General features: G+C 38.3%; 1 protein-coding gene across 3 annotated transcripts; it reads right to left on the bottom strand.

Annotated features, from left to right (window-relative positions):
• Positions 1-330: 330 nt before the first annotated feature.
• Positions 331-17,576, bottom strand: LOC103717104 (lysine-specific demethylase JMJ706). 3 transcript variants are annotated; one of them, XM_039126383.3, is made up of 11 exons: positions 17,116-17,576; positions 15,599-15,977; positions 14,078-14,234; positions 13,780-13,999; positions 13,091-13,144; positions 12,922-13,001; positions 12,553-12,830; positions 12,001-12,405; positions 11,634-11,896; positions 11,167-11,421; positions 331-1,157 (listed from the first exon to the last, which is right to left on the bottom strand). In XM_039126383.3, exons 1-11 carry the CDS (start codon positions 17,116-17,118, stop codon positions 768-770), a joined length of 2,484 nt encoding a protein of 827 aa, XP_038982311.3. In that variant the 5' UTR covers positions 17,119-17,576; the 3' UTR covers positions 331-767. The 3 variants fall into 3 exon arrangements, with proteins under 3 accessions (XP_038982311.3, XP_088580077.2, XP_038982313.3); XM_088723951.2 differs by having other exon boundaries at positions 11,167-11,385; positions 17,116-17,528; XM_039126385.3 differs by lacking the exon at positions 331-1,157 and adding an exon at positions 1,492-1,770 and having other exon boundaries at positions 17,116-17,526.
• Between the last annotated feature and the right edge of the window lie 536 nt (positions 17,577-18,112).

The raw sequence follows: 18,112 nt of genomic DNA, 5'->3' as shown, positions 1-18,112 counted from the left end.
ACTTTTTAAAATATGTTTGATATTTATAGTTGTAAGATGCACATTTATATTCATACTTTCAATATTATATATGTATCCGTATCCCTTTCTCCAGCAAACAACCATATCCATAGCCATATTTGCCAAACAAGGAATACAAATATGATCCAATCTGTATAGGACCCATATTCCACCCTAAATCCCTGCTAAAGAAATGGCAGTTTCATCAACATTAGGGACCAAAGCGCAGCCCGATGTCATTTACATGCATCTCCAGTTTTGGCCCCATGAATGAATGACAAATGATGAACAGGGGTAAAAACCCCAGTTAGACAACCGGATGCAAATACATGTTTAAATGGCACTTTATTCAAACTAAGTATAAAAGAATAAAATAAATTCGTATAAAAAAAAGAATAAAATTAATTGGAAGAGTAGTAGACCGATCCCGGATGCATACCCACCCTACAAATGATTATACAAATAAAGTTCCACAATTTCTTTCCTGTGCTTTCACAAGATAAAACCCTGCCCAAGCCAGAAAAGAAAAGAATAGGATATGCGCGGACCATATCATGAATCCAGGAACCGTGCCAGCGCCTCAATTTAAGGCCTGCACAAAGAATCAATTACGCGAATCCTCCTGTGCTAAAGTAATCAACCACCACCTGACGTTGAGCCTTTGCTTTCTGTAGTGTTAGAGCCCAGTTAAAATCATGGTTAGCATCAGTCTTGCACGGCATACCTCGAGACGCATGCCTGCCGGTTAAATCGTTGCCTTCTGGCAGTCAACAGCTAGAACTACTGCCTTCATCCGCAGAACAGCTAGGGAAAGAAGGTCCTCTAATTTTCAGGCGCTTTGGCCCAAGCTCTATGGATGGTGATTCCTTGATGTTTTCTGAGATGTTACATTGAAGCATATCCTTTTGGTTCTCATTATATTTTAATCTCACAGATTCACCATCATTTGTAAACTTCCCCTCCAAGGGTTGCAGCCTAATCTTTATGGGCACTTGGGCAATCCTTTCCCCAAGCCTGTTTCTAGAAACAGAAATCGGATTCTGTTTAGAATGGACATTTGGAACAGAACTGCAATTTGTCGTATCGTGAGAATATTCCGGTGATGATGTATGCACAGGTCTTCCTTCAGGATGGAGCTTCTTCAATCGTTTCAATACCTAGCAGGGCATCATAGCTTTTAAACAGACTATTCAAACAAGAACTAAGAAGCAAGATTTGCATATATATATATATATATATATGTAACCAAAAATAAATCTAAAAATGTTGGGCAGAAAATGATAATAGGCTGACTGAAAACAGGAAGTATATATTTTTATAATTTTTTCTTTCTATAAGCTATACAAGGAAACATATGCAAGCCAGAAAGAAGTTGATAACGAGCATACAGCAAATATATTTTCTCAAAAAAGGTGAATACAACTAAAGTGGAAGACAACGGCAATTGAAGCTTTTATTACATTGAACTTCACTGTAAATGAAGAAGACTGATTTCATCCAGTCTGGATATTCATTCAAATAAATCAGCACCATAGAGTTTGGATTTTCAAATGATCCTAGCATGACATCAGATGACTTTTTCCAGCTCATGAACCTTACAGGCAATGATGGTTCAGGCGCCAACAACTGAGTAGGTCCATTCTCGTTCATATGAGAGTGCACTAGAGATCAGATTAATGATGAAATACACAAGCCACCACAGTAAGTAGCGTTCTATGGCAGAGGTCTACATACATCATTGAAATTACCCAATTGCCTTTCCTTTTATCTCTGAGTAGTTCAAAAAAGACAATGATGTGGCTTAGCCTGTGTAAGTGACTGCTTGGCTGCATGTTCAATGCACTGGTAAATTTCAACAAGGCATTATTTACTTCTGGATGCAATCAGATAATTATTGTGATGTTGAACCTCATCCATCTGACATGTATCATTATCCTACACTATATAGGCATAGCTTTTATACGTCACCATTATATATAATTATATATAGAGGTGCAACGTGAGATAAATTAGACTGCAATAGAACGAGTATGGAAACAAATCTGTGTAGGTCAAAATCAATAATGGGGGTTCCAAAATTGACATTCAAATCACTGAACATGATTTCCAACGTCAAAAGAACCTACAAACCAAAAATCATGTTTCGTAGGTCCCATATATGCATCAATAAATGATACTAACAAAGTCTGCTCAAACTATTAAACTATCAATCTTGAGATGATGCACTGCCAACAGTCCAGAATTTCTGATTTTTCAATTTCGAGCCACTTAACAATTTTCAATTTTCAATTTAGAACCTCCACAACTAAATTTGACCAATTAGATTTGACTCAATAAAACATAAGCCAATCCACCTTTCCATCCAAAAAAAGGCCAACAATCCCTTTAGCCGGCTGTAGTGTATGCTTGAAACCTTTCTGATCTCCCAGCATCCCCACATATCTTGATAACTTGGCTTCACTGTCACAAGTTACAATTTATATCCTAACGGTAAGAAGCATGAGACCCAAAAACAAGCATGAGACCTCAGTCTATCATGCTTACTGTATTGCAGAGCACCTAACAGTTGCATCTCTTTACAAACTTCTGGCCATGGTTGCTTAACCATGCTAACCAATTTGCAAGGTTGTTGAGGCAGCTAGCCGGTCCATAGTTGGTAGACACCCTAACAGCCTAGGCAAATAAACCATACATACAAAAAAAAAAAAAAAAGAAATTCACCATTATAGCATTATATAAGTCTGGAAAGTGAAAATTTGACGAGTCTTGAGGGGACAAAAAAAAAAATCTAAAGCCTGTAAATCATAATTGAAATCCCATATTTGGATTAAAAATTTGCCGGTAGGGAAAATATAGAGGGAAAAAAAGAAAATAAACAAAAATACGGATGAAAAGTAAAAGAACAGAAAACATGAACTACCAAATAATAAGAGAAAGAGGAAGAGTACCATGAGAAGAGAAAAGGAAAAGAAAAGAGCAAGTATGAAGAATTAAAATAAAAAAACTATGAGGGCCTTTTGGACTAACAATAATTATCACCTACCTTCTGACAGGCTACTGAGCTCCACGAGAAACATTGGTCCAGGGTGCATATGCAAATTGGGTACATGATTACTGGTAGAAGGCCACTTACTCGCTTCAGAATCAAAAGATAGAGAGGTATTGAGTTGGGAGAGATTTAGTTGGGAGAGATGGGAAAAATAAAAGAACTGAAAACAAATCTCAAAACGTGTTAATTGCACTCCAATTAAAATAAGTCTATCTCAAAGTACAAAATAAAAAAGGAGTGTATAATGTAAGAGTACCCAGATAGTGGGAGGTCTAGCCTCTCTTAAGTCCCTAGATGGATAGAATAGATTTGTGGCTACCACCTCCATTTCATCAGAAGAACAAGTGCTTGTAAATAGTAACCCTAGAAACAAACTTTCTTGACTACTTGTCAATACGATACTCCTAATCAACCTAAACTTCATAGACATTCAAATGTTTATAGGCTGTAGTTCACATATGAAACATTTGGAATGCTCACCTTGCTCCAGAAGCAACCTAATTGTACACTTCTAGGACTTACTGGAAATCACAACAGAGAGAAACAAAAGAAAATTTCCTTAAAAGGAGAAACAAGTTGGAAACTGTTTCATGCTAATAAAACTGAAATAACTACAGGTGTAATAATAGTTTGAAATGCCCGAATTTGAATTTCAACTCCTTTTTCAACAAATTTAATGGGAGAAACAAGATGGACATGGTTTCACACTAATGGAATTCATAAGCTTGTGAAACCTCATATTTCGGAAATAAAAATTAATTCTTTCATAATTATAAGTTAGACTAAATCTTTCTCTTTGATGATACTTTGTTTATCAACACATTGCCAAGCATCCTCTTGCAGACGTGGTACTATCATTCATGAATGCAAAAGCAAATTTTCGGGCTGGACCAGCATTCTAGAAAATCCCTTCTCAAAGTTCAACTAACACAGCCATCAAACATGCTATCACGATTATTAAGGGTCATTAAAATAGCAACTCATTTTAACCTAATTTACAAATGCTTCTTTCACCATTGGCAATGAGCAAGCCTTCTGAAAAATCCACTATCACAACAATTAAGCATGCTATCATGCTATACTGAATCAGAGCTCAAAAGGACCTCCTCAGTTAAAAAAGTCATCAGTAGAGGCAATACCGGACCCAGTAAGAATTCAAAGCAACAGAGGGCAAGGTTGGCTGTCTCGGTACCGGACTCCGTATCGGCGCCACACTAGCATAGTGTCGGTATAGTACAGTACACGATTTTTTTAGCGCACCGAGTGTCGATATGCCACCGATATCCGTACCGGTACCGAACCGATACGCCCGGTACCGTCTGATTAGGTACGGTACGGCATACCATGGCAAAGGATTGATAAATGTTGAAGAAGGATAATAAGAAGAATATATAGCGAGCTATTGGATTCTGATTTCACTACAGTCATATCCCAACGAATGCGGTAGGCAACATGTCCTATAGATCCACCATTTCCTCCATACAAGCTGCTAGCCCAACTGTAGATCTTCCAGAACCGAAGGACAACTATAGTGAGCTTCTTGACAACAACAAAGAGCTACAAAAGTGGATTGCTTCATGGCAGAGCAAGCGGCACACATGTACTGATGGTGATGATGATGGTTGGACCGATTTTACCAGACGGAGCATCATCAACATCTTGATATGTTGTGATATGACGACTTTCTACCAAAAGTTAGTTGATGCTTCCAATCAGGTGCACAACACTATGTACATCCTCAGATTGATAGAGAAGGTAATTGATCAGGTAGGAGAGAAAAATATCGTACAGGTTATCGCTGATAACGAGTCATGGTATAAAGCCACCAATAAGATCACGATGAAGCAACGGCCACATATTTTCTGGACCCTATATACTGCACATTCTATCGACCTCATATTGATAGAGATTGAAAAGATTGGTAGGATACAGTGGACAGAGTAGACAGTCCAATCTATCCTCAGATTTGTTTATGATCACACATGGATCCTATCAATGATGAGGTATGGTATGAAAGGAGAAAGATCTTTAGACCAAATATGATATAGTTTGCTACTAACTACATTACACTTAATAGTGAGAAAAAAGCAGGCCTAAGTCAAATGTTTGTCAATGCCTAGTGGTAGGAAAGCATATTTGTAAGAGCCGACACTGAGAAAATCCATACGGAGAATTTGATGAGGCAGACATTCTGCCAGCGGACCGATAAAATTATGAAGGCTGTCAAGCCATTATGCAAAGTGTTTGGACCGTGGACAATCAGAGATACCTCTATATAGACTTCCTATATCATATGATGGAGAGGGCAAAGAATCAGATTAGGAACGCAGATCCGAGATATAACCAGAAGTATATCAACATTAAGCAGCGGTGGGACTACCACATGGGTAGAAACTTCCATCTAGCAGGTAAGTAAGAAAATTAAAAATTTGACTGCTCCAATACTTGTACAATTTATTAAACAATTACGAACTCAATTTGCAGCTTACTACTTGGACCCAAGATTCCAGTACACCTAGGATCGATATGGATGAAAATTCTGGCCACGCTGCATAATATGATCTACAAGATAAAGCCTGATTTAAAAGTCACAGCCTTGTATCTATAAGAGATAAGTTACTTAAGTGGCATGCGTAAGTTAACTCGTGTTTTCAATCATTAATATATTATAACACATCTTTTTTATAGATGAAAATATTTGAGGGTATTGATAGCTTTGGAGTCTCGACAGCTTTGGTAAGTTAAAAAAAAGTATAAATCCAGGTATATTAGATATCAACGATAACTATTGACTTCGTAGTATCTTATATGTAATCTTCTCCAATGTTTTTGTAGTCGAATGGGGAATTCATTTTGGTTTGTCCTCGAGAAATCTTAAGCAGCTGGTTGTCTAGTTCTTTCTTAGGCGATCTCCTCGAGTGGCTGCGAGCACACCTAATCCAGCTTCGCTCTTACCTAGAGCAACCAAAGCAATCGTCTGACACAAGGGCACCTCAACGACCTCATATATATTCACTATAATCTGAGGTTGAGGCTGAGTAGAACTAAAATAGACGAATTCGATCCATGATGCCTTTGTTCAGAATTCAGATGATCCCATGGTTGAATGGTTTGTGGGCCAGCAATAAGAGCTGGAGCTTGATGAGCCATGATCACCTTCAAGATTGGCCAGTTTCGTAATCAGTGAGGCTAGGATAGACACAATAATAGGCAGATCGTAATATTCCATACATGTTTCCAGCTAATCAACTATAGCCACAATCACAGAGGTCACGGAGCAGATCATTAGATGTCTCCATATCCAACACATCCTTCTAAAAATATAGCCGGGTGTTGCTTACATGAAGCCACCATGCTACCCGGTCGATTTAGTCGAGAGGGCGACATCCATCCTCCCAACATAACCAGCTAGAGGGGCACAAAGAAAAAACATACAACTACTCCGCACAATTTGAAAGAAAAAGGTAGTTGCAGCTCCAATGAAGTGAGTGGAGTCAGTTCACTCAGATTCGGAGATTAGAAAGAACAGCAATGACAGTTCTTGTGATTATGGATCTAATGGTCAAAGAGAGTGGAGAACATTAAACCACCATTTATAAGACAGCCGCAGGATGGTTTTCAATTCACCGATGAGTTCCAGTTTACGCATACCACATGGGATAGGAACTACGGTGTATGAGCCGGTAGAGCCTGCAAAAATACGATTCTATACAGGAGACAAGCTCCTCGAGATCGTTTAGGATACAATACAACTACAGATGACCTCGCATGTGGAGTAGAATCCGTAGATGTACTAGATTTTGAATTGTATGTTGGATCCTATTGCCCACAGCCACCAACAGCATATAATCCATATGAATATGGATATGGTATGTTGATGCATTGACTTCCAATGGTTACTACCCTATACATCCCGGAGCATCTTACGGAATGATTTCTGCTGTTAACATATTTGGATGGACCCCTCCACAGCTGTATTATTAAGTATTATTTATGTAGCACCTCATTTTAAGCTAATTTACAACTGCTTCCTTAACCATTGGCAGAGTAGAAAATTAAATTATTATTTCACACAAAGATCACGAAGTTAAGAGCACAAGTGAAAGCTATCACTAAGGCCTGCATCAAGGATGACATGGCACATCCACTCAGCATTATAAATTCAAGGCATGTTATGCCCAAGTCTAGATGGCATCAATACGATGGATACATTACCAATCTATAGAACCTAGAAGCTTATAATGATTCTAAGAATTGAAGGAAAATGATCTTTACATAGGATAGACGCAACTTACCCTATGTCTATATACTGCTCAAGGCCCCGCTCAATTAATGATCTAGATATGCACATGCATATATATGTATATGCATCTTTGCATGCATGCAATACATACATATACACATACATATATGCATACATGTAAATATCTTAGTAATTAAGTAGTTAAGGAGAAACCTTTTAACTATACTAATGTTCAAATGTACATATGTTAAGAAATAAGCAACCCCCATCCCCAACCCTCCAATCTGGCTATAATCTCAACTCTCTTAGATTGCAACCACAATCACTCCTTGCCCTCTCTTATCTTTTACCAACCCTAGTGGAAATTCTTAACTAGCTATTTTGTTAGCTCACAAGCCATCTTGACCTAATTCTAGACCTAACCTACCTGATACAAAATGTGGCTCTGCTAACTCAATAGTCTCTGGGCAAAAGCTTTTAGATGCCCTAGCCCAAATTTAACCCTCACTTCCTAACTCCTCAACTCTTCCCAACCCAAATGCTAAACTTAACCCAGCAACAACTAACAAAGCCCAAAAGCCCCTTACCCATATACCTAACCATCAGCTCATGGCTCGCCAATCCCATAAACCAAGCCTATCTCATTAAAATTCTTAGCCTTGAAAATCTCCTGGCTCCCTAGGCACTTCATCCTCTCCTTAACTACCAAATAAAAGATATCAATGATCCCACAAACAAGACATATTAAATGCTGCAATCAGAACAAATTCTTTGGAGTGGGCACCAGAGAAAATCACCAAGGGACTTTTTTTTGACATATACCTTTGGCACATATCTTTTAGAGGCAAGACAAGAGGATCCATCCCATTATTTACAAAAAAAAAGGTGTCCATTCCATTTCTTTCCTCTCTCGTATCCCTCTTCTTTCTCCTCCAGAATTCCTCTCTTGGTCTCTTCCCTCTTCTCTCCAAAGGTGCGCCCCACTTCTCTTGCGCCACTAAAGAATCGCTATCCCTTCCACTCTAAAAAGCCAGGGACAAGACCCAACTGATACACACCAGTATCATGTTCTGAAAAATATGTATCAAGCTTGAAAGTGTATATTGGGTCGCTTGATGACTAATAATGAATTTGCTACATATATATCAACCGACCATGGACTGTGTATTGGTGAATACCATATTCTGGATATTGCATATTATTTGCCTAGAGGTGTGTATTGGATCATTACTAGGTATGTATCAAAGAAACATATAATATGTATCAAAAAACTATCGAGTTTGTATTGTCTTTACATAAACTTTGTATCATAGATTCCAAATTCTATGTTTGAAAAGAAGTGCAAAACTTTTGCAATCCTTGAAATGTCTCTGTAAATTCCAAATGAATCAAAAACCATGTAAGGAAAGAAATAGGTATGCCAATTTTTTGGGGAGAAAGAAGAGGGATTTGGTTAAAAAGAAGAGGAAAGGAAGAGAGGAGGGTTTTCTCGGAAAGGAAAGAGAGGAAAGAAAAAGAAAGGATAGGAAAGGAGAGAGACTAAGAGAGGGATTCGGAAGAACGAAGAGATATTTGAGAGACGAAAGAAACAGGGATGCCATTTTTTTGGGAAATAATGGGATGCTGGTTTTTTGAGAAATAACAAGACGAACGGACTCCATTAGTAGGAGTCCCTTCCATTTTGCCTCTTCATGACGGTAATGTGGTAAAAAAGAAAAAAATCCCTAGGCAATTTTCTCTGGTGTCCACACCGGAGGATTTCTATTTATGCAATCAGCTTGAAACTAATCAAGGAAGGCTTTTTTGACCATGAAATTACAATTTGAGTCAAGCTTAAGTAACAATGCCAAGTTGAACATGAGTAAGAAAAAATAACATGGTAGCGACATTCAAGTTTCTTGCCCTTGAATTCACATAAAACCCCATTTTGATTTCCAGAAGTGCAAGACACAAATTTTGAGGCACTTAACTCATTAGAAACAGAAAAACTATAAAATCTAATTAAAATCAAAATGGCATAATTATAACTCATCAAGTCCCAGCTTGAGATGTCTACAGTATCATGTCATGGTGTTTTTTAGCCAAATCCATATGATTGCAATCTCTTGAAAAAGGAAAATTACCAACTTTGAAGACTAAAAACCATTAAAAGAAACAAATGACTACAAAAAACAATTGAAAGTCTTTTATTTTAAAAAAATTCAACAAAAAATGTGAGATACATAATGGTTTAATTTTTTAAGAAAAATCAATTTTTCATCCAAAATGATAAATACATGAATCAACTTTCCTCATTGTGCCCAACATATGATTAGGAAAAAAACATCAATCAGATATTTCAACAGATATGACTTCTAATAATATTTAAAAAAAAGGAACCAAACTACCACCTTCCTTATCAAGGGCTTTAATGAGCATACTTTCAGTTATAAATTTAAGATAATATTCAATATTTAATGAGGCAAAACAACTACTCTGAATAATATTGTATCCACATCATATTAGAACAAATACAATTTATGACTACTCCATGTAGATTTATACTAATAGAAATGGCCAAAGCTTTAGCAAGTTAAGGTCAGATGCCCAAGATTATGTTATTGAAAGCATTGACATCAGCCACAGAATAATTCTTAAGCTAAATTCTTAAAAAATAATATAAATGATGAATCAACTTGGACAATGTGATGGGTAGAAGGCAAAACAGAATACATCCCCAAAAAACCTGGATGAGGTAGAAGATCACATATATCGGTTGTCTAAAAACTTAATTTAGGAGACCTCATAGCAGGGTTTAGTTGTATTGCAGGTTTATTCAGGAGCAACCCTTCGGCAAAGTTCAGCCATTCACAAGAACTGTCAAATAATAGAACTGTGCTGTAATTTGAGGAGGCGTGGGAACAAACTCTATAAAAACATCGGCAAAGTTGGCCATTCACAAGCATTGTATGTCAGTAGCATTGGGGTGGACCATTATATGATAAATGAGTTTCAAACAACAAAATAACAAATTTCAAGTTTCCAATTGTTCATATCCCAGTCTGACCCTTTGATGCATCTATGTAGACACAGAATTGTTGCAGTCAAAAGTCTAGAACAAGAATCTAGTGTAATCAAATCATGTTGAGACCTTTTTCAAGGAATTCAGGTCAGTTAGAAACTAAAATTTCTAATAATCCACAATACTTGCAAGTTGTTGCAATATGCAAAACTTACAGAGTAGTCCAAGACATACACACCTTCATGGCATGCAATGACCATGATTAAACAGAAGTCCCTTTGGCAACTTTATGATTACCAGATGACCAATAAAATTGGAGTTTCTACAGCTTTGTTAACAGTTCCGAACCACCTGAAGCTGTTGCAGTTCTGATTACATGTGGACCAGTACAGATAAACAAAAATGGGGAGGAAAAAAACCCACTAGAATTGCCTCTACCTAAATGGTGTCAGAGATAAACCTAAAATGAGGTGTGAATAATGTTATACCACAGCCAATTGACGATGGCATAGAGCTTATCTTATCAAAAAAAATAGAAGGCAAAGCAAAAGAGTCAGCATTCATGGAAGCGAGGTAATGTTAACAAGTTCAACTACATCTTGTAGCTGGCACAGGGTTTCTGTACCTTTTTCCCATTCAATTTTTGATGCTGGCTTCTAGCCCTTAGCAGTGTCGATATATATTGATCGAATAAATTTAAAAACAATTAACCGGGGATATGTAAGCATTCAATTCCAATCAATTTTGCATGGTCATGTAACAAGCTATTTAAGATGCATAACAATAAGATGTGCAGTGCAAGGATAAAGACACTTCCGATATAGAAAACAAGCAATCATAAGCAGATGTCAACAAACAAAGGTTCACTAATACCTGGTGTTCGGTAAACTTTATCGTCTCACCCACAGATCTTTTATCTATGCTCAAGCTGGACCTGCGCTTAACTCTGAACATTTCTGAATCTGAATCATCACTTTGTTGTAAACTCAAAGTGTCATGAGAACCAGCTCGGTTAGCAGCAGCACTTTTGTCAGATGTAACTGGTACTGCAGATTCAAATTCACTGGCTGATACCATCTCAGGACTCTTGGTCTGAGAAGACTTCACCCTATTAGAATTTGCATACCCCTGGCATATCAAACTGACTATTAACATGTTTCAAATAATAAAAAAAAAAAACCTAATATATTTTTCTCTTCATGACACAAGCACTGAGGTTCTGAAAAAGGAGAGGGGGGGGGGGGGGGGGGGGAGCCATCACCTTGCGGTGCTTGCTTTTGAAATTATCTTTTTTTGAAAAAAAATGCAACAGGAAAAAACAAATTAAAAAAAAAACTTACATCGTTATGCAACGGACCCTCTTCCTGTGCATCAGGATTTTCTTCAAACTTTATCTCACAATAGGGCTTGTATCCATCACCAGCACATTGGAACAAGTTTGGTTGCAGACATGAGTCATCACCTTGCTGTGCTTGATTTTGAACCAACTCTAATATTCCATCCTCCTGCTCAAACTTTCTTGATACAGCCTCCAATTTGAGAATGTCCTCCCTTAAAAACACAATGCGATTATAGCCACAACGGCACTTTCTCAGCTCTTTCCCTGAGTTGCACAGGCAAGTATAATCAAACCAGTCAAACAGATTGTAAAGAGATCCCAATTGTAAAAGAATAAACAAAAAAGCATAGTTAATTTCTTGTCCATACCATGACGGAGGCAGATGGGACCCACATGGCAGTTACATTCAACATAAGAAACATAACAATCACGTCGGCAGATGCTGCACAGCACCGGCAGAGGAATATTCGGCTTATAGCCCATGCAAGCTCCCATTTTCATCAGTGACCAACGAGCACAGTGCTGGAACCGCATTAAATGCACAAAAGAAACCTTGATGCGATGTTGGGAGGTCAAATCTTCAGCCCCAGGGTAAGGCTCTTTGGGATCAGAATTCGGCAGTCTTGGAGAAAGAAGCATTGCTTCCTTACAGAGAAACTCCTCATGAGGAAGTAATGGTGTTCTGTTAAGAAGTGCATAACGCTGGCTAGCCACAGCACCCAAGGGAAACCAATCACCAGTAGCAAAGTTGACTGCCTCTCCACAATTGAAACCTTGCGATACCCCCAAAAAATAACAATAACAAAGAAGGTTCCAAGAAAAACCGTTGTATAATATCATCAAAGTGCACAAGGTTCATTTTATGCATGAAGAAAACATTTGATATGCCCGATTTTGATAAGGCAGCAAAAGAATCTCACCATGACTGAAGCCTGCATGATAAGCTCGAGGAAAGGTGATAACAAACTCTCCAGGTTTTTGTACGGCTTTATAAACAGGAACATTATGTTCTAACAGAATATTTGGAGGAAACATCGTAGTCTTCCCCAATAGTACATCGAATGCTGCATTATCTCCTTCACCAGACAAAAGTTCACGATCATAAACATGCTCACGAACAACCTTTTCAAACTCTGAAGCAGCATGCCCTGGAATTCCATACCAAGTTTTAAATGCTCCACAATGATGATAGTTAATGCTGGAAAGACATGGTCAACACCATATATTAGAACAAACAAACCACAAGCACCAGACACCATAACTAAAATCCAAGAAGTTCTGGTTTATACCTGTACAAGTAGTGATCTTCCACATGCCAAGCAAACATACTAAAAAGCATCCCGATATACAGCATGGGATCTGTTACTCCCTGCAATAGACCAGAAAAATTACAACACAAAAGCATGCATAGACTACACTGTCGTTTTACTATAAAAGGTAGATCATTTGTTTACTCACCGGAATTGCTGTCCCCAGAAGCCTCAGTACAGACTTCGGCAGTCGAGAAAGTCTCTGAACACAACCAGAAACACAAATTAGGTTTGGATGAAATATAGGTATATGAGACCCACTAAACACCTAATATTAGAAATATAAACATCATTTCAATGACAGCTAAGTGCAGGAATGATGCATGACTGCTGCACATAAGGAAATGAATGCTCAGCTTAAAGCAGGTAGCATGCATGATTGCTGCACATAAAGAAGTAAATGCCACATTAAAGAGAGGAAATGACAACATAGGGCTTTACATCCCAAGGGTAGGTTATATATTCTACAGATGCATGCATAAATTTATGGAGGCTAAACATTCTTAGAACCATACATGCATATATTCTATGGGCAATAGGATAACGATACTTGGGCATAAAAATAGGATGACTATTGAACAGTATACTGGTAGGAACGAATATACATCCACAACTGAAAATTTTGAACTGTAAATTTTGACAGCATGATTTCTCAGTACAATTCTCTGCAAATACTATCTACACTATTTACCCGACATACAAGACAATTTCCATCCATAAAAATGTGGGAGAAAGAGGCAAACAAGGAGGAGTAGTTTAGCTGCTATACATTTTAGGTACTATGAAGCACATATTTACCCAAAAAAAGAAAGAAGGTGAAGAAAGAATTGCGATCACCTTCAAGTTCCATTTGCTTTTTCCAAGTTGATCACTTGGAGAAGATGAGAAGGCACTACCATCAATGTCACATGCATACTCAACAGACTCTGTCTTGCCAAAGGCAATTTCATGCCAAAATTGTTCTTCCAAGTACTTAGCTGGGAGACATCCAGCACTAGAGTATCTTCGAGCAAATGCCTTGTTTGCCATCTTTTCAAAATCTCGAAAAGTATACTTTCTGAAACAGCATGCCAACAGTTACACCATGCAGAATATACAAATATAAGAAAAATGCAAAGTTGAGAAAATAACCAACCTTCCACTCATGAAAAAGGTGACCTTGTCATCAGTAGTCCACTCAGCAAGACGTAGTGGTTGCACCCTAGTAGTAAACTTAAATCCAGGTTGCTCCTTCATCAATACCATGCCAGCAGGTACAGAAGCACTAATAGGGGAAACAATCTTACATATACCTGAAGCATGTTACGTAGTTCAGCTCTCATATTTCCCAAAGACCTAATGCATATGGCACAAGACTATTCGATACAGGTACACAAATATACGATGAAGATTCCTACTTTGATATAGATTTTCACAGGATGCACTGAAATGTGCAGGAAAATATAAATATATAAAAAAGGATCAACATAGGGCAACTCCAAAATGAATCTGATAAATTCATGGTTAGCACAAAAAACATGTAGACAGCAGATTATAAGCTGAACTCTCAAAAAAGAGAGATTCTCCAACATGGACAGCTATCATCATGTATTTAAATGAAGGAATGTAACAGCCAATTAGCTCACAAGATTAAAACTGTGAGGGAAAGAAGTGATTACAAATGCATGGGTGCTGTCATGATAAATAGAGATACTACAAGAGAAGTTTTATTGTTTTATGACTTATCAGTAACTAAATCTTGAAGTTGGGTTTTCAGTTATTAATCTTAGATAATAACTGAATCATGAAAAGGATGTAAATGTATAAATTTTGGTATTTCATACTTATAAAAATGGTGTTCACGTCTATTTCACACACAATAATGTGACATTATCTGTTATCTAAAAAAAAAACAGCTTTTTTTGTCATTAGTGCAACTGTCATAAATTGTTTACAGAACTTGAGCATTGCTGGACATGGATGGATTGGGAGATTCACCTATGTACAGCATGAAAAGTACAAACACTCTTGATAATATATTTTTTTATTTGAAGGGGGGGGGGGGGGGGGGGGAGGGGGGGCATGGACATTTGATGTGGGGCCCACTTCAAGAAACAGGAATAAATGTTTGATACAGATCCCGCTTACAAGCACATGTAAATGTTGCTTATTTGAAATGCCAACAAAATTTTGAATTAAAAAACTAAAACAATTTTATTCATTAGTGGTAAAAAAAATTCCCACATCTAACTTATCATTTTATGCATAAGGACTGTCCTCTAATGTCAAGGTGAAAATTGCTCACAGAAACAAGTAAACTGGTGAGCTGCTGAAATATATTTGTTGAATAGTATGAAGATAAAGCAATAAAGTAGCTAACTTGCATGGCTAATGGGCATGTAGATGGAGACCAGAGAACCATTCAAAGAATGATGGGATCTTTCGGGGACCTAAATAAAGTAAGTAATTGGAAATATGATGCAAAGTCAAACCAACGCAATGGGCAAATGAAGAGTCCGAGTTAGCATGTAGATCACTATTCTATTCATGTTACAAAGGTCTGCAGGAATACAGGTTGTACCACAACTAAATAGCAATTGAAAATGACTAATCAATGCAATCCAACTACGCAATAATTTTAGATCAATAAGAGAAACAACAGAAATTGAAACCGTACCATATTTTGAGGCCACAGGAGCAATCTGCTGGAGATAAACAAGGGGGTCCTCAAACTCCTCCTTCGTGGGGCAGAATACAGGGCACTCTGGGATCTTCTCAATCCATTCTAAGTTAGACAAGTCAAACTTTTCCACTCTATGCTTTGAAAAAGCATCCTTAACAGGAAAACTACCACCAGAAAATGTATTTGAATTTCCATGCATCCTCACACCACATGATGCAGTAGCTTTTAAAGCATCACCTCCACTTCTAGCCATCATATTGCCAGCATTAATTGCTTCAGGTGCTGTACCTGACTTCATCCTTTGAAGCCTTTTGCGCTTCAAAATCTCCAGCCCATTTTTAACCTCTCTCGAGAAACAAGCCCTTCCTTCCACCTGTAGAGAGAGGGAAATGTACTGAGAGAAATGAACGACTCTATCGACTGATCATACAATAGTAGAGCAGGAAAGATGCTTCTGTGTGTTAGATTTATGGACCTATACAATGTATTTCCAGTACAGTTTTATGATCACTAAGAGCAGACGCAATCAGAAAATTTTCAACCCATAAGCTTAATGTATCCGATAAAAATTTAGGCAAAGATGGAGCTCATGGTGCAAACTAAAAAGAAAAAATACATCACGAATAAAAATTCCAGTAAATTTCATTAGTTACAATTTCCTGTGCGGCAGAAAATTGTAGCTCATAAATAACGTAACTGTAATGAATTTGCATGCCAACTTAGGCGGAAACCTCGTTCATATGGGTGCAAAAAATAGCATTGTGAAACATCATCCGTACATGCATCAAGGTTAACTTCCATGATTTCCATGCAATTAAAAAAAATGAAGCCCTAAATAAATTCTACATCCACTATAAAATCCTGTGCGGTTGACTCAATTGAAGAATGATCCCTGAGTTGTCATCACAAGAAAAAGGACCAAATATCAAAAAAAAAAAAAAGAGAAACCCCAGAATAGAGCAAAATTAGGCCCTAAAATTTTTCCAACCCTCTACACCACAGAACGAAAACAGCAGAACCCCTCCCCCCCTCAAATAATAATAATAAAGAGCATCAACTTTTCCTCTCCGATGCACTATTTATTTTATTTCCATAAAGCCTTCCACCGTCCAATTTACGCTTAGCAGCGTCATCTTGGGATTCAAATCTTCAAAAAGAGGCCATAATAGATACTACCAGGGATTAGACCAGACGTAAGGAAGTTAACCTTCTTTTTCTTTTCTTTTTTTTGTGCAGGCGGCATTAAATGTAAAATAGAAAACAGAGTCAATTTAAGAACAAAACATTTAAAAAGAAATGAAAACGAAAACCGCAGCCAAAAAGACAGAAAAAAAGAAATCTATGAATCTAACAATAATGATAAAACTAAAAAATTTCCCAGGTTTTCAACAAATCAAGAACCGGGAAAAGATTCCCGGATAAAAGAAATTGCATCCTGGGCAAACGAAAATGTTACAACATAGAACCACAAAGGGAGACAGAACAATTCCAAAGAAAACTCTACCGCTTACCATCTCATACTGATCGCGGATCCGTGACCCCTCAACCGTCCGCCGAATCAAGAAACCCACCACAGGAATTTCAAATCCTCCGCGGAAGAACAAAGATAACCCCGCTGAAAGAGATGAAAGCGCTTCTTTCTACCCTCAAAGCGAAGGCCACATTCCCCTCCCGACACCGAATCGAGACGAGATCCGAAGCTTTCCTCCGACGTCACGGCAGCGCAATCGCCGCAGGAATTCGAAGGCTCCGTCGAAAGCAACCGAGAGAGAAGACCGGCGCAAGGCGGCGAGAGGCGATTCCCAGCGCTGGAAAGAGGGGTTTCCGGCGAGGGAAGGAGGCTTTCCGGCGAGGCGAGGAGGCAGGGGAGGGAAGGAAAACGGAAGCGGAACAGCGAGGCACGGAAAGAGCCTTGGAAAACCGTAAAAAGGCCAAAGAACGCGTATATTTATAGGTGGCGAATATAAAAATTAAAAAAGAAGAGAAGAGACGGGAGCAAGAAGAGAGCGGTAGTTGTTGGGTAGTTCGACCGAACGGATCCCTAACGGAACCGCGTTTCTCTTTCCCCTCCCCGGTGATTCTCCGCACACCGTCCAAACTAAATTACCCTATTACCCCTACTAAATTTACCAATTTACCATTTTTTACTTCAATGGATCAATCTGGACCGTTGATAAATAAGTGTATTGTGGTAATTTAGGTGGTAGGACGGGAACGGAAAGGTTAGTTGCTGACCTGGACGGCGGTCCCGAGAACTTCCGTAGCTTTCCAGTCAGCGAAGGTGGGGAAGCAGGGCTAGGAGGAGAGTGGCGATTAAATCGCGCTAAATTGAAAAAATCGAAAGGGCCCGGCTGTATTAAGTGCTGAGCGTTAACACCCGCGAAATACCCGGCGGTTCGTACGAATAGGAAAAACCGCCGAGCCCATGGGGTCTTACATAAGTGAGAGGGGAAACGTGGCGGAAGAAGCGGCAGTCAGGGGGCATATCGGGGGCGCAAAAGTTGACAC

The sequence above is a fragment of the Phoenix dactylifera genome, chromosome 6, assembly GCF_051530095.1.
Source record: "Phoenix dactylifera cultivar Ajwa chromosome 6, Ajwa_hap1_PhDact_Kaust_v1.1, whole genome shotgun sequence".
In the NCBI taxonomy this organism is placed as follows: Eukaryota; Viridiplantae; Streptophyta; class Magnoliopsida; order Arecales; family Arecaceae; genus Phoenix; species Phoenix dactylifera.
This window is presented reverse-complemented; position numbering and strand designations above follow the sequence as displayed.